Source organism: Centrocercus urophasianus, unplaced genomic scaffold, assembly GCF_019232065.1.
Source record: "Centrocercus urophasianus isolate 14NV4802_14NV808 unplaced genomic scaffold, USGS_Curo_1.0 seq_9, whole genome shotgun sequence".
Classification (NCBI taxonomy): Eukaryota; Metazoa; Chordata; class Aves; order Galliformes; family Phasianidae; genus Centrocercus; species Centrocercus urophasianus.
The window spans coordinates 11,011,702-11,037,840 of record NW_024885532.1 but is presented as its reverse complement, the minus strand read 5'-3'; the positions used below and the strand labels follow the sequence as shown (position 1 = coordinate 11,037,840).

Here is a 26,139-nt window from a genome sequence, read left to right as displayed (position 1 = left end):
CACACACACACACACACACACACACACACACACACACACACACACACAAACATCAAGTAACACTGTATGTTCAAAAGTAATACGTGAAATAAACCTAAGATAAAAACTTTAAATGCCTTTTTTTTCCCCCTCTCCTCTCATCAACTCAATCTAACTTGTTTTAAGTAGTGCAATTGCAATGTAGCATATACTAAAGATGCCTAACATTGCAATAGCAGCACACCTGTAACTAGCAAACAGCTGTCTTGGTTTATTTAACAAACTAGCTAGCATAAATTAGATTTCTATTTTATTACTGGAATAGTTGGCATATATGATGATGTTTCAAGGAAGTGGAGAAGTGAAATCCCTGTGTTCTGTACAGGATTTCATCTTCACAAAACTTTTAAAAGTGCAATCTTATCTCTTGTTAGCATACTGCATCCATTTACTCTGTAGAAATGTCCTAAGCCTATTATGGTTGTATCCCTGAGCCTTAAACATATTTTTTTCCTTCCACATGCAATATATCTACTGTCCACATGAAAGAGAAAATGGATCCCTCCACACGCTCCCCTTTACTCCCCCCTCAAACTTCCAAATACAGGGCTAAATTTTGTTTGAGTGCAAGCGACCTTCATTACTCACAGATAAATCTGCTCTTCACATAAAGCCTTTTATGATAACATCTATGCTGCTGTTAGACTTGCAAACAGCAGTTTGTTCTGCCTAAAAGCTGAAGGTTTATACATAACTCAAAACAACTCCATTAGCCTTTCAGTCTAACAGTTAAATGTCAGATAGGTAAGCGTTAAGAAAGAAGCATCAGAACTTACATTAGGATACCTAGAATTCCTAGGCCAACCATCAATAGCAACAATTATTCTTTGTCCTTCCAATTTATCTGCTTGTCTTGTTTCTATCCGAATCCGAGGAATTCTGCGATCAGCTGGTGTAAACAAGTGTCGCCTTGCCTATTAACAAAGACAAAGGAACACATTATTTCTACTTTGTTTTGTTTTGTTTTTAAATCCTACCCTATCCTACCCTTACAGGTAGATTACAGATTTACTGCCTTACCTCTTTAATCTGTGACTTGGAGAGCATGCCACAGAACGGTCGCCAGTTTCGCTTTATAATACCAACCACTTTTCCTGTAGGTCTCAGCATGTTCTTGTTAACAGAAACCTTCAACTGAGACAAAAAAAAAACACCAAAAAAAAACCAAAAGCTAAAGACCACAGAACCATTTAAAATCAGCACTCATCTCAAACCTTGCTGGTAGTAGGTTATGTATCACCACAGCACCATGAACCCTCTTATGACATCATGAATGGAATAATGCCTCCCTCGGCTTCTTAATATTTGAAACATGACTAATTGGTCAAGTTTTCTCATGGACATGGTTTTAGAACAAAGAACAGAAAAAGCCTAAAGAAATGCTATCCTGTACTACAGTCTCTGCTCATTTCCCTACTATCTCCATTTTTTCCCCCAACCCATTATTTTCATTTTTAAGAAGCCTTTTTATGCAGCTTGAAAAATTCTCCAGCAATTCTAAACAGTAATTAAAATGTATTCCCACGGAATTCAGTGGGAAGATCGTATTTTTAAGGAAATGCAAATATTTATTGCACAGGGCATACATGCACGTGTGCATATACAGTAAGCAGAATTACTGCAAGTAGGTAAGCAGTACTTTATAACCTGTTCCAAATGTATGCATTGCCATTAAAAACCAACCAGTCTATCTGCATATCAGAATATAGCATTGCATTATTACTTGGCTACTGCTCAGTAACATTTATCTCTTAATAAAGACAGGATTCATTAAAATAATAATAATTAAAAAAGGTAATTTTGTTTCATACAATGTTTTCTTTCTTTTCTTCCATTTCAATGTCATCTTCATTCTGGCCATCATCTTGCAAGACCACTGAGGATGGTGCCACCCATTCATCTTTTGCTAACAACTCCACAGCTACAATATCTTCATGAACTGCTCGGTTTAAATGCTTAAGACCCTGTATAATTATCTGGATTTTTAGAAAACAAAACGGAAATACAGATGTTTATGATGACAGCAACAAAAGATTCACATCAGTGTAACAGAAGAGTATATATGTACAACAGGCTCCACGCTCTGTTTGTGACACACTTCTTGCACTGTCTAAGTTTCTTTTGGCACTCACGATGTTATTTCAGAATTCACAGAACCACAGAATGGCCAGGGTTGGAAGGGACCTCAAGGATCAAGAATCTCCAACCACCCCCCCCCCCGCCACAGGCAGGGCCACCAACCTCCCCATTTAATACCAGACCAGGCTGCCCAGAGCCCCATCTAATCTGGCCTGGAACACCTCTAGGAACAGGGCATCCACAACCTCTCTGGGCAGCCTGTTCCTGCACCTCGCCACTTCCCTTCTAAAGAACTTCCCCCTGACATCCAACCTAAATCTTGCCTCCCTCAACTTAAGACCATTTCCCCTTGCCCTGCAGTTATCTACCCTCTCAGAGAGTTCATTCCCCTCCTGTTTATAGGCTCCCTTTAGGTACTGAAAGGCTGCAATGAGGTCACCCTGCAGCCTTCTTTTCCCGAGCCTGAACAAGCCCAGCTCCCTCAGCCTGTCTCCGTAGGGGAGGTGCTCTGGTGCCCTGATCATCCCTGTGGCTCTCCTCTGGACCCTCTCCAACAGCTCTCTGTCTTTCTTGTACTGGGGGCTCCAGACCTGGACACAGTACTCCAGATGGGGCCTCACAAGAGCAGAGTAGAGGGGGACAATCACCTGCCTGTCCCTGCTGACCACCCCTCTTCTGATGGAGCCCATTGGGATACCAATCGCTTTTTAAGCCGCAAGGGCACACTGCTGACTCATGTTAAGCTTTTCATCTATTAAGACCCCCAGGTCCTTCTCCACAGGGCTGCTCTCCAGGACCACTCCTTCCAGTCTGCATGGATGCCTGGGATTCCTCATCGATGTCACTGATAAAGATGTTAAAGAGCACCGGTTCCAAGACAGACCCCTGGCAGATGCCACTTGTTACCACCGGCCTCCACCTGGACATAGAGCCATCGATGACCACCCTCTGTCTGCGGCCTTTCAACCAATTTATTTCAGAATTCCAGTAGTCCCTGTAAAACCACTTGTTTTCTCAATTTTTTTCTTCTTCAAATCAGAAAATTCTTCTGTTTTTGCAGGCTAAGAGCCTTCCACATACTGCTGTGAGACTGGAATACAATAATTTGAGAGCCAAGGAAGAACTGTCAGCTGCCACCAGAAAGAGAGTGAAGAGCCATCTGCTGCCATGTGGAAACAGTACGTGTCCAATTGTACCAGCTGCACGTTCAAAATCCAGCAGGAAGAAACCAAGGTAAACTGCTCAAAGGGCAACAGCCTAAAAACACCAGGGCAAGTAATGCAAGAGAGCTCCACGAGGGCTCACTACAGTTTTTCTGAAAATCTTCCCTACGAGTTTATTACTTTTTCCATCACACACTTTAAAATAATTTAAGAAAATACTACTTCAATTGACTTGAATATGACATGTTTCAAATCAAAGATTCCATTTTAGTTTTTCATACACTTTTTCAAAGAACACATTATGCCTTTTAACATCTTTTTTGAAAAAAGGCATCCTCACTATTTCAGCGGTCTGTCTCCACAAAAACAAAGCAAAAACCCCATGTCAGAAAAATAAAAATAAACAAACAGAAAAAAATAATACTGTCATTTAATACCACTTATCACTGTGAAATAATTACATAATCATTCAGTAATGACCAAGTAAAATTCACAGTGTGAAGTTAAAACACTCACCTCTTTGTTTTCTTCAGCATCCCCGTGAACCCAAACAGTAGCTTCAAGATAATTATCTCTGCTTGCTCTATAGGTTCCTTGGAGGTAAATGCCAGATTTTATTCCTTGCTGCAATTTGCTAAGAGGAACGTGTTCTGGGAAAATTATTTTGCCACTTTCTATTTCTTTCTTTAAGGGGGGGGGGAAGAAAAAAAAAAAAAAGAAATAGTCTTTTACATTCATAATTACTCCAAAACTGATCATCTCAGGAACATGAAACTCAAGTTAGCAAACTCCAAAATTATAACTATGTATAGGAACAGAAATGCACAAGAATGACAAACTGGTATTGAACAGTAACTTTCCTAACGAAGCACAAAAAGCATAAAAATGTGACAACACTAAGAACACCTCTGTTTCTCTCCCTGCTTGCCTGCACAAACTTAAGAGGTCACCACATAAGTGATGGAGACGTTTGTTTTTATGCATTCACTAAACATAGACTTGGAAAAAAACATGAGGACAGTACTACAGAGCACAGAGCAGCTGCATGAATCAGTCAAAGTTAAATGAACTGCAGATAACTGCTGAAAAGATCAGCTCAGCCTCCCACTCTCGCATGTCCCACTCCAATCCATTAGAGTAACTATCATCACAGAATGGCCTGGGTGGAAAAGAACCTCAAAGATCATCTAGTAGACCAGGCTGCCCAGGGCCCCATCTAATCTGGCCTTGAACACCTCCAGGGACAAGGGCATCCACAACCTCTCTGGGCAGCCTGTTCCTGCACCTCGCCACCTTCCTCGTAAAGAACTACCGCAACATCCAACCTCTCCCTCAACTTAAAAAAAATCATTTCCCCTTGCCCTGCAGTTATCTACCCTCTCAGAGAGTTCATTCCCCTCCTGTTTCTAGGCTCCCTTTAGGTACTGAATGGCTGCAATGAGGTCACCCCACAGCCTTCTTTTCCCCAGCCTGAACAAGCCCAGCTCCCTCAGCCTGTCTCTGTAGGGGAGGTGCTCCAGTCCCCTGATCATCTTTGTGGCTCTCCTCTGGACCCTCTCCAACAGCTCTCTGTCTTTCTTGTACTGGGGGCTCCAGACCTGGACACAGTACTCCAGATGGGGCCTCACAAGAGCAGAGTAGAGGGGGACAATCACCTGCCTGTCCCTGCTGGCCACCCCTCTTCTGATGGAGCCCATTGGGATACCATTTGCTTTTTAAGCTGCAAGAGCACACTGCTGACTCATGTTTAGCTTTTCATCCATCAGGACCTCTAAGTCCTTCTCTGCAGGGCTGCTCTCAAGGACTGCTCCTTCCAGTCTGCATGGATGCCTGGGATTCCTCCAGCCCAAGTGCAAAACTCTGCACTTTGCCTGCCGTGTTGAACCTCATCAGGTTCGCCCGGGCCCACCTTTCCAGACTGTCAATGTCCGTCTGAATGGCATCCCTTCATTCACTTTACTTTAGGTGTGCTAGTTTTCAGCTGTGTCAGTCTTATGGGACATGCCTGGGTGGGGAATTTTGTTCTAGCGGGTGGCAACCTTGCCCACAGCCTGAGGGGAAAACCAGATGGGCCTCCAACCCATTCTACCATAATTCTACGATGATGAAGTAACCCATTTTCGAGCTGCAGCACACAATTCTATCAACTTATCTTATGACTATATCAAACCTTTTCATCAAAAATGTTTCTGACAAATGAACTGTGAGATAACAAACACAAAACAAACTTCTAGATGGTTTGCCATGCAGACTTCTGAAGTTTTAATTTTAGTTCAATTATTTGCAGTACTTATACACTTCCTTGAATCACTTGTTTAGTTCTTTGTAAAAAGCGAGTTGCTAACATGGGAAGCTTAACAATACTTTCCAGTAGGCATATCAGCAGCTCTTAAAATAGCTGCAGTATTCTTTTCAGTCATCAAAAAGTTTTACTGTCAAAATGGTAATGAAGACCAGAGTCCTTTTTCTGAACTGATGCTAGTAGCCTGAAAAACAGCATCCAATAACAGACTGCAAAATTATATTATAAAATAAATAAACCAAAAGAGAATAAAGACATACCCCTTCATCAGATACGCAAGCAAGACGATCTACAAGATCAGGATTATCTATCAAGCTTTTAATATACTCCTCACCTACAAAAGCACACACAAATATTTATGCAAGAGAGGCAGAGAATTTAGGTATAAAGACACTTGAAATTTTATACCTGAGCAATGAATTAAATCTTCATGCCACCATACTTACATGTATAAGCAGTTATCCCTTCCTCAAGGGCTTTCTCCTTATTATTTCTGTCGTTTGTTAGAAAGATAACTTGGATGTCTTCATTCTCCTCATTCTGTATTTTCTTCAAGTGTTCACTGTACCATTTTACTGCTACCCGAATGGCTCTGTCATTGCGGTCATTAGAGCTTTCTCCTTGCTCTTGCTCTATGTATGTTTCTCTAACAATTTAAAATAAAAAAAGAAAAAAAAAAAAAAGAGGGAGCAGGCAGGGAGAAGGTTAGCAAAGCCAACTACATCAAACATGAAATCCAAACATCTATCTACAGTTACAATTATTATTGTTTTCAGACAAACATTTTAGACTGTAGGGACAAAAGAAATACAGCTGAACCAATTTTTAAAACGTGTAACATTAAAGAGCACTGAAGGCTTTGGACACAGGATCAAAAAAACTGACAAGGAAATGGCAATTTCTTACACAGTGTCCTCACTGAGGACTGAACAGAACAGCATTCAAGACAAGCACTGCTTGAGCCTTGATGCTGCTGTAGCAGAAACTACATAAAGGCAAATTAACTGCATCCCCTTTTTTTTGCTGCTAACTAGCTGATTTGAGTTCTAGGGATTGAACTGGCAGTAGTAATAACGCATCAGAATTTGTGTAAAATGCATAACCATGATTCCACTGCTCAGGTTAAAGGTCTTGCTGCACAAGTTTATTCAGAATTTTAATCACCTTTTCAGAAGATACGCGTGCCAACACCAACTATAAAATGAGAAAGCTCCTGTAACATCCAATTATTCCTCAGCCAGACTTCTTAGATATATCAAGTGTTGTGCACATCAGTCTCATTTTACCTGCCTGATTCACACGTACCAGTTCCTTTACCAAACTTCAGTACAACGTTATACCCTATTCCAAACCGTACCGATGATGTTCATTGGTGAAGGAATAGAAGTGTTTTTCAGGGTTTCCGATCACGTCTCTGATTCGTTTGTACACTGGTGCACTCCGATTCCTGACCTCTTGTAAAACTGTCTGTAGCACAATGACATTCTTAATAACAGGGTCTTCCAGAATATCAATCTGAGGAACAAAATGGAAATGCATCAGAACTGTGGTGTTTTTCTACATGCAGGCTAAATTACCAGGCCCAATCTTGCTGTTGCAGCCTTGTAGCTGGGTAAAAACCTGTTCCTGCTGTCATCACAACCATCACATCCCCACTGCTCTGGTTCTTCCCAGTGTACCCTGGCAAATTCTCTGAGTGTTCAATAACTGCTAAAACGCCAGAGTGCTCTGCCCTTCTCCTGAGTAACTGACAACAGCCTTCATGAATTACTCAGGGCTACCGAATCATTACGGTTGGAAAAGACTTCTAACATCATCTAGTCCAACCATCGACCCACGACCACTGTGCCCACTAACTCATGCCCCTCAGTGCAACACGCAGGCAAACAACATAGTACAACACATTTCTTGAGCACCTCCAGGGATGGTGACACCACCAACTTCCCTGGATAGCCTCTTCCAATGCACCACCACTCTTTCTGAGAAAATTATTCCTAACAGTCAACCTGAACCTGCTCTGCTGCAACTTAAGGCTGTCACATCTTGTTCTTCTTCTCCCAGTCTCAAACATTTGCACCAGGCTACTGCATGCCCTACAGACTCATTCAACAGCAATCAAAAAAACCCTCAGAATTCAGCTTGAGTGCTCCTTGCCTCCAGCCTGCTACTGCTCCATCTGCAGAATCACATTAAGCCTTCATGCAATTAGAATCATAGAATCCTTACAGTTGGAAGGTACCTCCGAGGGCCATCTAGTCCAACTGCCCTGCCATGAACAGGAACACACGCATCTAGATCAGGTTGCCCAGGGCTTGATTCAGCCTTGCTGTGAAAGTCTCCAGGGATGGGGCATCAACCACACACATCACCAGGTAACCCATTCCACTGCATCACCACCCTCACTGTAAAAGATCTCCTTACATCCAACCTAAATCTACCCTCTTTAACGGCCAGGGTTAGAAGGTTCATGACCCAAAGGATCATGAATCTCCAAGCTTGAAACCATTTCCCCTTGTCCTATCATCACAGGCCCTGCTAAAGTCCCCTTCTCTCCTGTAGCTCCCTTTCAGACACAGACAGGCCGCTATCAGGTCACCTCACAGCCTTCCCTTCCCTAGGCTGAACAGACCCAGCTCCCTCAGCCCGCCCTCAGACGGAAGGCGTTCCATCCCTCGGATCATTTCTGTGGCCCTCCTCTGTACACAGTCCAACAGGTCTACGTCTCTCCTGTTCTGAGGACTCCACACCTGGATGCAATACTCCAGGTGAGGCCTCACCAGCACAGAGCAGAGGGGCAGGATAACCCTCCCCGACCTGCTGGCCACTCTCCTTTTGATACAGCCCAGGATACAGTCGGATTTCAGGGCTGTGAGGGCACGTTGCTGGCTCATGTTCAGCCTGCCCGTCACCAGGGCACGCAGGTCCCTCTCGGTAGGGCTGCTCTCAATCCTTCCGCCTCTCATTTTGTACTGCTGACGAACTACAAAGAAGAGTTCATCCCACACTCGTGGAATCGTACGCGGCCCCAACGGCCTAAAGCAGGCCGGTCCGGGCGACGCTGAAAGCTCCTCACTGCGGCGGCAGGCAGACAAATCGCAGCCTCGGGAGCAGGCGGACAACAGGGGAAGGCCCAGCGAGGTGCTGAGGGCAGCACGAGCCTCAGGGCCATCCCCACCCGCGCGCACCGAACCGAACCGAGGCCGCGAGGCGCTCACCTGGTGCAGGAGAAGGTTGGTGTCGGGCAGCAGGTAGTGCGGCCCGGGGCACAGGCCGCTGGCGGCGCCGCTAGGCCGCGCCTCGAGCCCCAGGGGCTGGCCAGGCTGGCCGGGTCGGGCCGGGCAGAGCGGGCAGGCGTCGGCACCGCAGGGGATATCGTCGCGCAGGTAATGCTCCCGCACCACCTTCACCACGGCACCCGCCCGCGTCCGCTTCAGGAAGGTCCGCGAGGTCAGCATGGCGCCGGCGCGGCCTCTTCCCAGCGTCCCCCGCCGCGCGGGGCGGGAAACAGCGCGGCCGCCGGGTCGCCGTGGTGATGGCGTCTCGTGGCTCCGCCTACCTGCGCGTGCGCCGCCAGCTGTGGCTTTTCCCCGTATCCGGGCGGGCGCGGGGCAGTGCTTTTCTCCCGCCGGCCGTTAACGGTCGGTTGGTCAGCCAGCCGCCTGGGTTCGCTTCCAGCGGGCAGCGCGGCGCCTCGCTACCGCTTCCTGCGGCTGGAACCGCCGCGGGGGCAGCTTTCGGGAAGGAGTCCTCAGGAAAGCGCCCTCTTCAGACCTTCCGTGAGCGTTTTCCTTCAGGGGAGGGGAACGAAGCGTGAGGAATTGCGCTTAGCGGTCCCGCTCGGTTCGTTTCCATCACGGCGCAACGCCTTCGTGGTCTCGATTTCTGCCGTTGGCTCTTCAGGGCGGCTCGTAACTTAAAGAAGCAAACGGCGTAAGAAAATGTCCCGTAAAAGCTCCGGGGAAGGCCGGAAGGCGAACGTCTCCAGCTCCCTGGAGTCGGAGGACATCAGCTTGGAAACCACCGTCCCCACTGACGAGTTGTCCTCCTCCGAGGAGCGGGAGGGCGCGGCGCGGGTCACCAGGCAGCTGATCGAGCGCAAGGAGCTGCTGCACGGCCTGCAGCTGCTGAAGATAGAGCTGTCGCAGAAAAACCTCATGATCGACAACCTGAAAGTGGAATACTTGACCAAGGTCAGAGCTGTTATGTGTCTTTTGTCGCGCAATGCTGTTTTTGGTGCTTTCAGTGAGAAGCTTGAGTTCTCAAAAGAACGTCTGTGGGTTGTGTGCCGGAACCCTCATTAGCTGCTTCTTGAGAAGCTGTGGGTGCCCCATCCCTGGAGGTGCTCAAGGCCAGCTTGGATGGGCCCTGGGCAGCCTGAGCTGGTGGGGGGCAGCCCTGCCCACAGCAGGGCTTGGAAATCAGTGGTCTTTAATTTCCCTTCCAACCCAGTCCATTCTATGCTTCTTTAATTTGTATAGGTTTTAAATCACAGAAGGAGGGAAAGAGGGATATGGAAGATTTAAATGACTTGGCTGCTGCCTCATTCTTAGGAATGGATGAGGTGGGATCATAGAATCAGAGTGGCCTGGGTTGAAAAGGACTTCAAAGATCCAGTAGTTTCAGCCCTCCTGCTGTGGGCAGTGTCACTAGACCAGGCTGCCCGGATCAAACTGGTTTTCTTTAGTTTTTCCGTTTCCAAAAACAAAGGAAAAAGATGTTTTTTCTTTTCAGAAATTAAAAAATGATTAATCACTGATGCGAGCAACTTAACAGGGCTTTTGACCAGAAGTTAGTGAAAGCGAGCAAACCTCATCAGCAGCCTTCCTTGATTTGATAGCAAAGGTGTGGCTAAAGTATACTGGCATACTAATTAATAGTAGGAGGTCTTGTTGTTGTGTACAGTTTCAGTAAAGATGCATGGGATTTTGAAAGGTGTAAAAACTTTGCCCTGCCTGTGTGAGGTTCGTGTTTACAACCTTCCATACAGCTGTGGCTTTCCTTAGCTTGTTGACCAAAGTTTAAAGGATAGTTTGAAAAAGGTTGAATTCAAGTACCTATGTGATCAAAATACATCAGTTCCAGAACTATTTTTTTTTTAATTTTGAGTTTTTTAGAGCAAACTCCATATCTTATTTTGCAAAGCTTTAGTGTAATTATAGATTTTGTTATTGTAGAGATCTTCAGTTACTGTACTTTCTAGGGCATTGCATTCTCTACTTGTGATTTAAAAAAAAAAAAAAAATTCTACAAAGAACAAGGTAACTTCATTTTATATTTATACTTCTTAGATTGAAGAGCTAGAAGAGAAGCTGAATGATGCAATCCATCAGAAGCAGCTGTTGTCTTTGCGACTGGATAGCCAGCTGGCATTGCAGCAAGAAGATGCTAGGTATGGCAAGTAACACAAAAACCTTCATCTTTAATACTTAATCCATGTGAATTCGTGTTAATGAAAAATGGTGATCATGAGTTAAAGAAATGGGATTTCTATGGCAGATTGTAGTAAAATTTCCATTCTAAAGTAAGTTTGAGTTGAGCTCTCCCTGAAACTGAGAGTGCAAAGATCACAGAATCACCAAATCACCAAGGTTGGAAAAGACCTTCAAGATCATCCAGTCCAACCATCCACCTATCACCAACAGCTCTCACTAAACCATATCCCTCAACACAATGTCCAGACGTTTCTTGAACACCTCCATGGTCAGTGACTCAACCACCTCCCTGGGCAGCCCATTCCAGTGCCTGACCACTCTTTCAGAAAAGTTCTATTTCGTAACTTCCAGCATAAGTCTCCCCTGGTGCAGCTTGAAGCCGTTCCCTCTAGTTCTGTCACTAGTTACACAGGAGAAGAGGCTGTCCCCCAGCTCACTACAACCTCCCTTCAAGTAGTTATAGAGAGCAATGAGGTCTCCCCTGAGCCTCTCTTCTCCAGACTGAACAATCGCAGCTCCTTCAGCTGCTCAATGTCTTTGTTGCAGTGAGGGGCCCAAAACTGGATGCAGTACTGGAGGTGCAGCTTCACCAGAGCTGAGTACAGGGGACAATTGCTTCTCTGTTCCTGCTGGCCACTCTTATTTCTGATGCAAGCCAGGATGCCATTGGCCTTCTTGGCCACCTGGGCACACTGCTGGCTCATGTTCAGCCGAGCATCAATCAGTACCCCAGGTCCATTTCCTCTACGCAGTCTTCCAGCCACTCCGCCCCAAGCCTGTAGCATTGCCTGGGGTTGCTGCAGCCAAAGTGCAGGACCCGGCATTTGGCCTTGTTGAACCTCATCCCACTGGCTTCAGCCCAGCGATCCAGCCTGTCCAGATCCCTCTGTAGGGCCTCACTACCCCCAGGCAGATTGACACTGCAGCCTGGATACCTTGGGAAAATAATGTTCAGCACTTCCAGTGAGAATTGCTAGTTGGTCAGAAATGCTTTCCCAGAATGACTTTCTGTTAACAAAGTAAAAACTTACCTTTCTCCTTGCTCTTTTGCAACTTTTGAATTCATATATAGCTGAAAATAGACTGGCTAGCAGGCTTTCCCAAGTTACTTTGTCAATTAATTGTTTTAACACCTGTGATAGGTCTGTGAAATACAGCATTACTTAACTGTATCAAGGTACAAAGTACACCAGCTTAGAGTATGTGACGAATTCAAAGCCATATTCTTTAATAAGTTTGGAACAGATTTAATGCTGTGAAGCTAGACCTGGAATTAGATACAGTAAAGTCTCCCAAATAAGGGTATCTCATTAGCAGAGCAATGTCTCTGTGTGCCTGTTTGCACAAGGTTGGAATATCTTTGTTTGCCTGTATGCAAATTGGTGAAGAGTGCTCAGTAAAAACGTTCTAATGTGCAAATTAATCTTAACGGACGCAAAAAGGTTGAACTGCTTTCCTCATTTCTTCATCTCATTGCTGTCTATTACCTGACATCCCTATTTAACAGCATGGTACACTGTATACAGGAACTGTCCTTCTCTGACTGCTTGACTGATGTGGAGTTTTCTTAAGGGGGAAAAAAAAAAAGTCTTGTAATGCTATCAGTTTGGTTTTTTTTTTAGTTTCAAAGTTTCTTGTTTAAGTTACTTGCTAAATTTTTTTAAAGGACCCCAGCTTTGGATGTTACATGGGGTGGAAATGAAGGGATGTGTGTGAAATAGACCATACTGTGTGTATTCTGAAGGTCAGCGAGATGCACGTTGAAGTTAATATGGCTTTATTTGGTTGCTTACCAGTTCCTTGAATTTTTGTAGAAGTAAATACTGTTTTCTCATATTTTTAACTTTTTAAATTGCCAAATTAAGGCTAATGGGAATTAAAATCATCACATGCTGAGACTGTCACTTCTCAGAATCACATTGCTGGCGTCAGTGCCTTTGGGCTGTTATCAGCGTAATTCTGCTGAACAGTGTATTGAGCTATGAAGCTCCTGGTTTTACATGAGTGTGCATATACATGTACACAGACATATTTTAACACATGTACACAGTATAGCTAATGTCACTCTACATTTTTCTATGACATGACCATAACTTACTCCCTAGGCAGGGTATTCTAAGTGTTTGTCACTCGTGTTACTCACTACTTCGTGTCTTCTGTTTTCAAATCAATCTTAAAGAAAACATCAGGCGCTAATGAGACAAGAAATGGAAACTATTTTATTGAGACAAAAGCAACTGGAGGAAACAAATCATCAGTTAAGGGAGAGGGCTGGAGATATCCGTCGTAGTTTGCGTGACTTGGAATTAACAGAGGATGGCTACGAGAAGCTGAAGTCTCTGCCTGAAGATCAGCTTTCCATCCCAGAATATGTTTCTGTGAGTATTGTGTCCGGCATTGGCTTAAAATGCAGCCATGTGGAAGGTCAGACTGGGTTGGAATTAACTTTCTTCATGACAGCTTTATATCTTCCTGTGTTTTGGTTTTGTGGCTAAACAGTGATGAAACACATCAGGGCTTTGGCTGTTGCTGGAAATTGTAAGTTGTTGGGGCTTTGTCTTTCTGCTGCTTTGGCTCTAAAAAGGCCAGGGGTTGGCATGAGGTTGAAAGGGGACACAGCTGGGAGAGCTGACCTGTATTGGTTAAAGGGATATAGATAGTGTCATGCTCAGCAACACAAACTGGAGGAACTGGAGGCAGAGGAGGAAGGTGGGGGATGGTAGCTTCCAAGGTGGCTGTCACTCAGACTGGCTGCTTCTGGGAGGTGATGAGTGACGTCTCAGCATTGCTTTTTTTTCTTTTAAATTCCCCTCCCTCCATTTTTTATTAAACAGTTGAGAAAACTTGACCCCTTAGTTCTCTTGATTTTGGTCCTCCTGTTCTCCCTCTGTCCTGTTTCAACTGGGAGCAGTGAGCAGCTAAATGGAAATAGGACTGTAGGCTAGGTTCAACCCAGTCCAAGCTATAAATTTCTACTATTTAAAATCTAGGGGACCTACATATAGCAGAGCCAGACTACTTGTCTGTTCTTATTCTTCCCAACTAGAAAGGAGATAATTCTGTGCAGATGTGGCATCCTGGCTTGTATCAGGAATGGTGCAGTGAGCAGGACTAGGGGAGTAAGTACAGAAAGGACACTGAGATGCTGGAGCAGGTCCAAAGAAGGGCAATGAGGCTAGTAGAGGGCTTGGAGAATATGCCCTACGAGGAGTGACTGAAGGAACTGGGGCTGTTTAGTCTGGGGAAAAGGAGGCTGAGGGGAGACCTTAGTGCTCTCTTCTGATGGCTGAAAGCTGCTTACAGCGAGAGTGGGGCTGGTCTCTTCACACTGGTGGCAGATGACAGGGTGAGGGGAAATGGCCTCAAGTTGTGCCAGGGTAAGTTCAGGTTGGATATCAGGAAACACTTCTTTACAGAAAGGGTTGTGAAGCGCTGGAATAGGCTCCCCAGCGAGGTGGATGAGTCACCATCCCTGGATGTGTTTAAAAACTGTTTGGATGTGGTGCTCAGGGACATGATTTAGAGGAGGGTTGTTAGAGTGAGGGCAGTATGGTTAGGCTGTGGTTGGACTGGGTGACCTTTAAGGTCTTTTCCAACCTGAGCAACTCTGTATTTCTATGATGTGCTTCTGGATCCATGCATTCTAATTGGATTTGAGTAAAGAAGAGAACCTTTTAATGGCATGTTGAATAGAAATGCTGATTCATTTTATGGAGGTGAAACAAATAAGGTAGTTCAGTTAGATGATGGTAAATGACACACTGATCTGGAATACAACAGGCTGAAGGAATTTTTAACTCAGCTTGCCAGAACAAGTTCTGAAAACATCTCTTGTTTTTTTGTTATGCTTTCCAACTGGCCGTTTCCAGAAGCCAGACTGTAGCTTAAATTATACTTTCATTAATACATTATTTTAAAAAGTTTGTTAATTCTGGCTCATGTGTCAATACAGAGTCAGTGGTGGAACTCAGCTTGCAATGAAAGTACAATGCTTTCATAGATTTTTGGCATGTTCAGAGCATCCTGGCTTGCTTCTGAGAACGCAAAGGGTTTAGGGATGTAAACCTTGATTCGCCCAAGTGTTAGCATTGTACTTATCTATAGAGGTAGTTATTAAGGAAGCTGTAATGATGATAATTCTAAGAAGTTCAGTGCATCAGTTATGTATAACTATTGTGTGAATGACCCTGTTGCTAGGTGGAAGGCGTAGTAATAGGTATGTACAGTGAAGTAAAACCTATTCCTGTTAGCAGAAGGGAGACATTCTTGGGAGCATCCGTTTCAGAAGTTCCAAAATTTATACTTTTGCAAGTGCTAGGAAAACTTCAAGGCTCCAGGTGCTAAAGCAAAAATGATGAGGTCGAGGCCCACTAGGTTACTACTGCCTATTTTCCCTTTAGCCTTCAATATAACTATCTGGAAGTAGTTTGTTGCTGTTGAGTTCTGTGTTGCCATGGTCAACAAAGGAGATTTTTAACACAAATTCAGTTCCTTGTCAGCTTGCTTGAAGCCAGTGTGCAGAAAGGTTCAGTACTTCAGGAGTTGACTGACAGGCAGTTTGAAAGCTGGGCAGAACAGACTCCAGGAGCTGATAACTTGCCAGCTGCTGTAAGCAAAGCTGTCGCAGTACAATCAGTGTGCTTAGATTGTATTAGAGTGCAGGAAAGGGTTCTCAAATACATGAAATGACAGTGGTCAGTAACACTCTTCTGTCCCAGTACCTTTCCTTGTCTCGGACATTCACCTGGCTACTTTGTCTGTGACCTAATACAGTTCTGCTGAAGCCTGTTTCCTCCTTATATGTGTGTCAGTTTGCTCTTTTGAAGAACTCCTGGTTTTTAATCCCTTCCCAACGCTGCTCTGCTCCCCTCCCCAGAAGAAAACATTCTAAAGATACGCTGTGGTAAGATGCTGCTTTCTTCTTCTTCTCCCAACTTTTCTTATTGGAATCAAGTGAACTTGGCTATGCCACTTAAGAATAAGCGATCACTGAGCTTTCTTGGCAGATCCAGGCACTGGGAGGCTACAAAGCTGTTTTACATGTCCTGTCTATGCATCTAATTGACTTCTAAAGTTTAGGAAAGGAAGGATGCTGAGGGAGAGGCGTAGTTTTTCAGATGTTTTCATCTTTGCTCACGTAAGGAGGAATGATGTGCTTATAAAATCGTGGAATCACCAAGTTTGGAAAAGACCTATGAGATCAGCTATGTACCACCAGACAGATACAATTTCAGGTTGCAGATCTATGCGTAGACAGATAGCAGTCTGTTTATGTTAAGTAAACTTCTCTTGGTGAGAAAAAGTTCTGCTTACAGAAAATTTGAGCAAGAAAGTTCCAGACTTGAAAACCTTTTTTTTTTTTTTTTTTTTTTTTTCCCCACTGTTTACCAGCATTAAACTACGCCATATAATTCATCAGCATGCAAACAAATTTATATATAATATCTGTATTAACGTGAAACCAAGTACGCTGGACAAACTGCAGGAGTACAGGTTTTTAATGTATAGATCATCTTTTGAATTTTTGACCAGAGTTGAAACGAGTGTGATGTGTATTTCTATGTGTATTTCTCTTTTCTTCCACAAAGGGGTGCAGTAGTGACACGTTAAAAGAAAGACTGAGCAATGTTTCTCCTGAGTGATGATGACAAAGTGGAAATGTTGATTTAAGGATCTTTCTCTTAAAAAGTGTTGCTTCTTTGTTAAGAACTTGTAAAAACTTCGATTTATGTGGACGTGAAAAGTGAGATTGTATGTAAGAAGTTAGGGGTTTTTATCACATACAAGAGTGATTTTTTTAAGAAACAGTTTATGACAAACATGGGAAGTACTTCAGGCCGCTGAACTGGTGCTTTGCTTGGCAATTGAACCATAAAACGCAGTTTGTAAAATTGTGAGCATCTTATGCACACACCTGTAGAAATAAATTCAGCTGCCTTTTTGTTTGTTTAAATGAGTCTGTGGGTATGTCTCAGTTCTTCAGTTTAATAAGTTGTTCAGAATGAACTAGAAAGATAGGTAAATGCTATTTTTTTTCTTCTGAATCCTGAAGGGAAAACAGTTGTTAAAAATGATATTTGATTTTTTTTTTTCCCCACTGTCTTTCATTTGCTTAATTATTGCCTCTGCAGCTCACATGCTTTCTTCTTTAAGAATGCTCTTAACTGAAGCAGCTGTTTTCAGATAACTGCATTTAACAGAAGCTAATTTTCCCTTCTTTTGCACCCTGCTGTTTCTAGCCCAACTATACACTGAGGTGCTGGAGCAGATCCAAAGAGGGGCAATAAGGCTGGTGAAGGGGTGGAGAATATGCCCTACGAGGAGTAACTGAAGGAGCTGGGGCTGTTTAGTCTGGGGAAAAGGAGGCTGAGGGGAGACCTTATTGCTCTCTTCTGATAGCTGAAAGCTGCTTACAGCGAGAGCGGGGCTGGTCTTTTCTCACTGGTGAGAGGTGACAAGATGAGAGGAAATGGCTTCAGGTTGTGCCAGGGTAAGTTTAGGTTGGATATCAGGAAACACTTGTTTACAGAAAGGGTTGTGAAGCGCTGGAATTGGCTCCCCAGGGAGGTGGTTGAGTCACCATCCCTGGATGTGTTTAAAAACCGTTTGGATGCAGTGGTCAGGAACATGATTTTTGTGGAGGGTTGTTAGAGTGAGGGCAGGATGGTTAGGTTGTGGTTGGACTCGGTAAGGTCTTTTTCAACCTGAGCAATTCTATGGTTCTGTGATTCTACTTCAAATGGCTACCAGTTGGTGACAACAAAGCTTGTTTTTCAAGAAGAATAATTTTAGAGGGGAAAGGATTTGATTGAAATTCAGTTATCAGCTTTAGTTGTCATCAGGCTAATTCCTAAATAATCCAGACAGGTGAAAGCTGTAGTCAGTTGGTAGCTGTAGTTAAGACGTAACTACAGTTAAGCTAGAGAGCAGCATTGCGTGTGGAGTTCTAAAGCATTTTCTATAAGGAAGTAGTTGAAGCCTATTGTAGGTCAGAAGTTAGAAAGAGCACACAGAACTAATTCTGCTGTTCAGTTTCATGTCAACACAATGTGATTTCACTTTTACATGAGAAAAACTCTTTAAAAATTATAGGGCTAGATTACTCCAAAAATGAAGCAGTAATGAAACTGTAAAATAAGATAATGGTATAGAAATAAAATAGCTTCAGTTAGTTCACTTGTAAATGAAAGTAAAATTCGTAGTTGCCATTTGGAATTTACAGAATATGAAGAAAAAGTTACAATACCATTTTCTGAGTCAAATTAGACTGTAATTTTAAAAACCTATTGCTTGTAATATGAACAAAATTAAAGATGTAAGTAAGCTTAGGCATATCAAAGCCTTCGATGCTTCTCATGGTCTCCTGTTTGCAGCAGAACAGAGACCTGCCTTCCCTCATGGAAGCATTTGCTTGCTCTGGAACACTTCCTTTATCTGTGTGCTTTCACTTGTTTTTCTTCTTTAACTGTATGTAAGACAAAATGTCGAGGGATGGGAGGGGAGGAGCAATGCAGTAATTTTTGCATGAAAATAATGCTTGGTGTTCTATTCACCCCCCAAAATAAATACTTTTAAGTATTGAGTTAACATGGAGGTTACAGTAGGAGCGAGGGCGTAACGTCATAAAAGCTCTTTCTTCATTGTTTTATGCTTTGTTTTTCACTACTGTGTTTTTATTACTCTGTTTTGTAGAGTTCTTGTTCAGTAAAAGCATTTTAGGAAAGTTTTATAGCTGTGAGATTTTCTTTTTTATATGAGACTGTGCCTGTGACTGGAGTGGGATGGGTGAAGGAAGGAATATGTGGGACAGGTTGTTAGAAAATCCTTTTAAAAGAGTTTTGTTCAGATAAGATGTAGTTCTACAGGAGCTGAAACCAAAGCTTTCCAGTTGCTTCAGTTAGAATGCATGTCACAAAACCCAAACATACTAGTAGTATGGTTCTGTAAAGCAGCTGAACCCATAGAGCAACCTGTTGTGTTGATACTGTGTGGGGGGTGCTCTGTTGTTTTTTTTTCCTGGATGTTTGCTGTGCCCACTTCTACACTTGCTCTTTCTTTTTCTTTGATGAAGAAGGAGCAGACTTAGCACACTGAGCTGTCAGAAAGCAAAACTGATCCCTCTTCTTTGCTTCACACCCCACAAAAACGTAGCTTGGTTCAGGGAGCTTAGAAGTTAAGCTGGTAAATTGCTAGTCAAAGGCTCTAGAGTTGCCACAAGTGGGTGTGGGACCTCGTGGTCACCTATGACCTGTAGCTTTTAGTAAGCAGCCTTACTGAGAGCTGCCTCAGTTGAAAAGAAATGTGTATTTTTGCCAGTGTTTGTTTTGAATATGTATCCTGTTCTTTTAGATTCGATTCTATGAAGTGGTCCATTCCTTAAGAAAAGAGCTGGGTGATCTACAGATGAAGAAGGACACATTAACAGAAGAAGTAAGCGAATACAAATCCCAGCTGAAGGCTCTAACAGAGGTCTGTGCACTCTAATCATCTCAATTAAGAAACTGTAAACACGAATTATATGCCAAAATGGTTGCATTTATGTGCTTCAGCATTATTTTGTGTTCACCTCTGATCATGTCTGAGACCAGAATAATGATGTTACTTGGGATTTGCATGAGCATTTTCATTCAGTGTGCCTTTTACTGTGCTCTGACTTGCTTAATTCTATAGGAAAATTTCAGGCTTCTGATATGTAACTGGCATTCATGTAAGTTTTTGTTGCAGGGATTTATTGACGTGGTAGTTGATACATTCCTTGGTTCAGACCTTCATTTAATACAGACATTTCTCTATTGCTGTAATCCACATGATGGAGCTATCCACCTTTCCCACAGCTTTATTTTTCAAATGTTAAAGCTTACTGCAATTTTCTTCTGACACTTTTGAGAAGGCACTAGAATGTTACCTGTGTTAAGTTGAAGTGGTTTTATTCAAATGCTTGTACGCTGTTTGCTTAATCATGCTTAAATATTGGAAAATAATTAGTGAGACTGAATAATGTCTTTAAAGAGGAAAAGGTAAGGAAAAAGATCAGGATGTTGAAATGTCACCAGGGACAAAGCGTACAGTTGTGAATAAGAACGAGTCTTTAGGACTCATTTCCATTTCTCTGAGACCTTATTTCCAAGGGTTCAGATAGGATGGCTTGATACATTTTGAAGAATTTGTAGAATTGGGCTTTGTTTTTGTTTACTGGAAAAAAAAAAAAAAAAAAGCAAGTCTCCTCTTTGTCCCTTCTGCATAGAGATGACATATTTTAGATATTTAATGAAATGTGGCCTCATGCAGCATATCTGGAGACATAAGAGTATTTTGTTTGTAGCAAGCTCAGCTTCAACCAAATGATGAGTACTGCTGTAAGCAGGTATCTCAGGTTGTTTCAGATCATAAGGTGAGAGGAACATCAAAATGTGAGACTGCTTCAGAATCTCATTGCTAGTGAACTGAACCTAATTTACATAAACATCTCTTGCAGGATACAAATTAATGTACTGTTTGGGTAGCCTTGTCATTTGAGCTCCTTTGGTAAGGTCAGATGTTAATACAAGAAAACTTGTCAACAGGAAATAAAGCATTGTTTCATTCCTACTGTTACTTCAGCTTTCCAACCTTCTTTTTCTACTTTCACGTAGTAAAGAATTCTATTCTGTCTAGCCAGAAAAGAATTCAGAAGTCTAAAGCAAAATCCAAAGTTGTCCAGTCTGTTCTGCCAACTCTATGAAAACATGAAACAAATTCATCAAATGAGTCAACTATTGCCTCACATTAGCTATGTTGTGTTGTGACAGAAAGTCTGTAGTGGTTTAATTTCATCAAGGATGTGAGCTGTAGTTTAAGTCTATGGTACTGCAATGTGAGACATGAAAGACGCATAGAATGTATTTTTCCTCTTCTCATGATCCTTCATATTACTTCTTAGTTGGAAAGCAAAACAGGGTAGTTCTTTTCTCTGAAAAGTACTTGCAGACTTGCTGTGGCTGAATGTTTTTTTTTTTTTTTCATGAAGTCAGGTCTTCAGATCCACTAAATCTTTTCTAGACTTGCTGCCATGTTTTTGGGGGTTGCTGTTATTCTTAGAAAACGAGCTTACTTGGCACAATAGATCTAGCCTTACACAGAAGTAAGTACTGGGAAACTCAGTATAGTTGCTTGGTGTTGTAACTTCTCAGTTAACAGTGTGCAAAAATCCGGCTGCACCAGCTATCGTTTGCTTCTGTAAAACTGGAATTGTTATTGTAGCCTCATAAAAGAACTAATTTTGTAAGACTTGTTAAATCTGTATGTTCTTTGTCTCTAGGCAGTTCATAAAGTCATTTGTAATACAACAACTTTTATTTCTGACTTCATTAGATAAAAGTCACCTTTCATGTACCTGCACCTGTATCTCTTAGGTATACAAAAACACTGTACAGAAGGAGCAGAAGGTTTTAAGTGTGTACAGCCTCTGTTAGCAGTAATTTAATCCTTGGTATGCGGAGCAGTAAGACCACTAAAATTCCACAGCTTTGTTAGAAATTTCTCTTGTTGACTGCCTGTTGCAGCTCTGAGTTAGCACTTAATCAAAGCCTGCTGAATCTGTAGGGCAGGCCTAGTAGGGTGGCAAGCTGCTTCTGACAACTGGTAGCAGAAGAAAAGTGTGCAAAAAGTGCTCTTGAACACTGGAACATACTTATTAGCTTTTGACACAGCTAGTGTCAAAAGATCTTTGCCTCTTTCTTGTTTTTAAATTCTGCAGTTCTGCCGCTGTTCATGGCTGCTGGTTGTGCAGTTCCTCTGATTCCAGGATCATCGTCAGCAGTCCTAGGAGGGAGGCAGTGGAACTTGCAGAAGGGATGTTCTTGTATTTCAGTGCTGATGGATCTGTTACCAGATGTATGGTATGGGCTTTTTCAGTCCTCCTTTTCTGGTGCTCTGTACTTACAGCGTCACTGCTGCCTTTGGAGGTACAGATTAAAACAGAAAGTCCATGTGTAGAGTTGTATTGCCAGGAGCTTCCCAGAAACAGAACCAGCTCCTGGTGTGGGTATTGCCACGTGTACTATTTTCAGTCCTGTGTTTCCGGAGTGCTTAGAACCTTCACTCAAACAGATGTAATTTGCTACTGGCTCTGTCTCTCAAGGCTCAGAGAATCTGAGAAGGAAATGGTGCTTTTCTTTTTAGCTCTATGAGGTTAAGTATTGCTTTCTTCATTTTGGCTATGTATCTTGACAATGTTTTCCTGGAATTCAGTCTTCATATAGTTTTATCAGGGCTTTCTTCTTGTGTTTATATATATATAAATTTTTATATATATATATATATATATATATATATATATATGTTTGTTTTTTTTTTTCTTTTTCCTGTAGTGTTGCCTTCAGGACTTGGAATCAAATTTATAGTTTGACTGTTATCTAAAAGCTTTGATTAGCTGAAAGACAAAGATGAATACATGTAGGGCAAAGATCTCTTCTAAGACCTTGTCTCTGAATCAGGATTACTAGCTGTCAGGTTTTACTAGACAAATCTAATAATTTTATGGTGATAATGTTTCCTATCTGAAGGAAGAATGTTTCTATAGCCTTCAAAGAATGTACTACCCTATTGCATTCAAAGGGTCAGTTGGCACTAGATGTATCTGTGTTGTAAAACTGAGGCTCCTATTGCTACCCCAGAAAGACTGTTTCCTAAGATTTCTTCTGAAGTTTCACATCTGTAATTAAAGGCAGCACACTGGAAGCTTTCCCCAATTCACTTCCCTTTCCCATTCTTTCATGCAGTGCTTTAATTACCTGGCCTTTACATTGTTCTCTGGAAAAGGCAGATAAGGCTTCAGTTCTAGGTCACATGTATGTCTCTCTTTCTCTTAATTATTATTTATACTTATGTTGTACAGTAAAAAAAATATGCCAAGAAAAATATTCTACCAAAAACTGTTAGCTTAGAGCAGTAGGTTAACATTTTGAAGTCTCAGGAAAACACATGTATTTATGAAAACTGTCTTTTCAGTCCAGTGTTTTTTTTCTATTTCCTTGGCTGTACAGCTGTGGCTATTATAGAATGCTAGGCATTGCTCTTGAGGACTAAAAGAGTTTTTTTTAGTCTCCAATGCGGTGATCCCAATGAACCTTTTCTCCTGAGAGCGTTTCAATGAAGAGCAGATATTCATCAGCTCAGATGCAGAGAAAAATTGCTGTTGTGCTCTTCAACATCTCCATCAATAACGTCAATGATGGGCTCAAGTGCACCCTAAGCAAGTTTGCTGATTGACACCAAACTGAGTGATGCAGTAGACACATGAGAAGGAAGTGAAGACATCCAGATGGACCTCAAGAAACTCAAAAGATGGGCACGTGTGAACCCTGCGAGGCTTGGCACAGCAAAGGGCAAGGTTTTGCACTTGGGCTGGAAGAATCCCAGGCATCTATACAGACTAGAAGGAGCGGTCCTGGAGAGCAGCCCTGCAGAAAAGAACCTTGGGGTCCTGGTGGATAAAAAACTGAACATGAGCCAGCAGTGTGCTCTTGAAGCTCAGAAAGCAAATGGATGCTGGGCTCCATCAGAAGAGGGGTGGCCAGCAGGGACAGGGAGGTGATTGTCCCTCTCTATTCTGCCTTGGTGGGGCGCCATCTGGAGTACTGCGTCCAGGTCTGGGGCCCCCAATACATGAAAGACAGGAAGCTGGAGAGTGTCCAGAGGAAGGCCACAAAGATGATCAGAGGGCTGGTGCACCTTCCTTACGAAGACAGGCTGAGGGAGCTGGGCTTGTTCAGCGTGGAGAAGAGAGGGCTTTTTGGCAAGGTACTCCACAAGGAGCAGATGCATTCTGCAGGGCAGCAGGGAATTGCCTCGGCTGCTTGAGGGGCAGACCTGTCCGGGAGCAGCTGACTTTGTTCTCTGCTGTAATCTGATGCTAAGGGGGCAGAGCCAGGAGCAGCGGTGGACCAATCCCATGAGTGTTTAAAATCTGCCTCTAGGAAGCGCTGTGAACAGGGTGAGCAAACAGGGCAAGGCGTGGCAGTTTGCGCAGGGCAGGAGAGCAGGGCGTAGTATCTCTGCCCACTAGTAGACCGGCCACCTATCTGGTACCTCCCCAACAGTATATGGTTGATCTTTTCCAACCTGAGCAATTCTGCGATTCTATATCTTGCAATGGTCTCCACCAGGCAGAAAGTCTGGTGAGAAAGAAGATGACAATTCAGAAAGTCCCTGCATGAAGAAGTGGCAGTTCAAGTCTCTGGCTCCAGCAAGTCTATTACTACCAGAGAAGGGAGGCAGGGACTCTACCTATGTGAGGTGTGAGCAGGTGGGTGACCTGCTCAGTATAATGGCTGTACTCAAGGAGGAAGTGAGAGATTAAGAAGTAACTGAGAGTGTGAGCAGGTGACAGACTTGTAACTCTCTGTGAGACAGACACTGGCAATATTCACTAGACAGTGGTGGACCCCCTGCCCTGCCATTGCTGAGCAGAGTGACACAATTTGAGAGGAGGAGTGGAAATGGGTCATGACTCAGTGATGTAGACAAACTCCATCCTAACCATCCTCACTTCCCCAGGTGCCTCTGCAAAATAGGTTTGAGGCCCTGGAACTTGAGGGAGAGGTGAGTGAGTTTGCAGTGTGAGGTCCACTCACTAGGCTGTCTCAAAGCAGTCGACTCCACATCTCAAGACTGCCTCCGTACGGAAGGACAGAAGGGTGGTTGTCATAAGCAACTCCTGACTGAGAAGATTGGAGGGCTCTTTATGTCTGCCTGACCCTACCCATGGGGATGTGTGCTGCCTCCCTGGGGAATGGGTCAAGGATATCTCTAGGAAACTTCCTGGTCTGATTCACTCTCTGATTATTATTCTTTATCTACAGTTCAGGCCAGCAGTGATGAAGTTGCTGAGAAAAGCCTGAGAACTATCAAAAAGGACTTCATGGGAATGGGGTGGGTAGCGGATGGAGCGGGTATGCAGGTGTTTTCTTCTATCCCTTCAGTGGTGGGGAAGGATACTGAGATGATCAGGAAAACCCACCTCAGAAATGGCTTAGAGGTTGGTACAAACACAAGGATCTTGATTTTTTTTACCATGGGACAATTTATTCTGCACTTGGCCTGATGGCTACAGATGAAACTCACCTGTTTCCAAGGGGTCAAAGGATCATGGCCCAGGAACTGGTGGGACTCACTGAAAGGTCTTCAAACTAGGTATGAAGGGGGAAGGGGACAAAATAAGGTCCAGTTGTTTAAGGGTTTACCCCACGTTTGATGTCTGAAGAGGGTGGAGTACAAAGGGATGGAGAAAGGCATGGGGATGCTGTTTGTTCTAGGGGATCCTGGATCTTCTAGAAAGCTGGTGAGATGGAAAGCCCAGCGGTAATGCCTTTACACCTATGCTGGGAAATAAGCAGGAAGAGTTGGAAACCGTGAAGCACTTGGAAAATTATGACCTTGCTGCTGTTATGAAAACACGGTAGGATGATTCCTGTAACTGGAATACTATGATTGAGGGGTATCAGCTCTTTAGAAGGTATAGTCTAGGTAGGAGGGCTGGGGGAGTTGCCCTCAATGTCGAAGGCAGGGTAGACTGTGAGGAGCTAATTCTGAGAAACAGTGAGGAACAGGCTGAAAGCCTTTGGGTTAGAATTAGGGATAAGACTAATAAAGGCCATTGGTGATAGGGGTATACTACAGACTGCCTGATCAAGGAGAGCCTGTTGACAGGGCCTTTTTGCTTCAGCGGCAGGAGACATCATGCTCACAGGCTCTGTTCCTGGTGGGAGACTTGAACCATCTGTGTATCTGTTGTAAAAACTACAAGTTTTTGTGGGCTGCAAAAGATCCAGGAGACTCCTGAAATCCGCTGACGATAATATTCTGGTTCAGGTACTGGACAAACCAACCAGAGGCAAAGCATTGCTGGACCTGCTGCTCACCAATGCAGAGGAGATCATTAAAGGTGTTATGGTTGGAGGCAGCCTGGGCTGCAGTGACCATGCCCTGGTTGAGTTTGTGATCTTGAGGAATGTGGGCCTGGCAAAGCGTGGGGTCAGGACCCTGAACAGCCCTGAAGAGCGAACTTTGGGCTATTTAAGGAATTGTTGGCCGAAATCCCCTGGGATTCTGTCTTTAAAAACAAAGATGCTGAGGAAAGCTGGCT

The 26,139-nt window shown here is 43.4% G+C and overlaps 2 protein-coding genes across 6 annotated transcripts in view; one reads left to right on the top strand and one right to left on the bottom strand.

Annotated features, from left to right (window-relative positions):
- The window catches only part of DIS3 (DIS3 homolog, exosome endoribonuclease and 3'-5' exoribonuclease), a 19,257-nt gene extending 10,204 nt beyond the window's left edge, over window positions 1-9,053 (bottom strand). The window contains exons 1-8 of one of the 2 annotated variants that reach the window (XM_042838876.1): window positions 8,799-9,053; window positions 6,941-7,098; window positions 6,030-6,229; window positions 5,844-5,917; window positions 3,798-3,965; window positions 1,851-2,015; window positions 1,060-1,173; window positions 816-953 (exon numbers count right to left, since the gene is read on the bottom strand). In XM_042838876.1, coding sequence (XP_042694810.1) covers window positions 816-953; window positions 1,060-1,173; window positions 1,851-2,015; window positions 3,798-3,965; window positions 5,844-5,917; window positions 6,030-6,229; window positions 6,941-7,098; window positions 8,799-9,038 — 1,257 coding nt within the window. In that variant the 5' untranslated portion in view covers window positions 9,039-9,053. The remainder of the gene's footprint in view (window positions 1-815; window positions 954-1,059; window positions 1,174-1,850; window positions 2,016-3,797; window positions 3,966-5,843; window positions 5,918-6,029; window positions 6,230-6,940; window positions 7,099-8,798) is intronic. The other variant, XM_042838875.1, reaches the window with a different exon arrangement.
- A 225-nt stretch (window positions 9,054-9,278) lies between these two features.
- Window positions 9,279-26,139, top strand: part of PIBF1 (progesterone immunomodulatory binding factor 1) — a 135,247-nt gene continuing 118,386 nt past the window's right edge. For all 4 annotated transcript variants that reach the window (XM_042839048.1, XM_042839047.1, XM_042839046.1 and 1 more), the window contains exons 1-4: window positions 9,279-9,773; window positions 10,872-10,972; window positions 13,195-13,393; window positions 19,365-19,484. In XM_042839048.1, coding sequence (XP_042694982.1) covers window positions 9,522-9,773; window positions 10,872-10,972; window positions 13,195-13,393; window positions 19,365-19,484 — 672 coding nt within the window. In that variant the 5' untranslated portion in view covers window positions 9,279-9,521. The remainder of the gene's footprint in view (window positions 9,774-10,871; window positions 10,973-13,194; window positions 13,394-19,364; window positions 19,485-26,139) is intronic.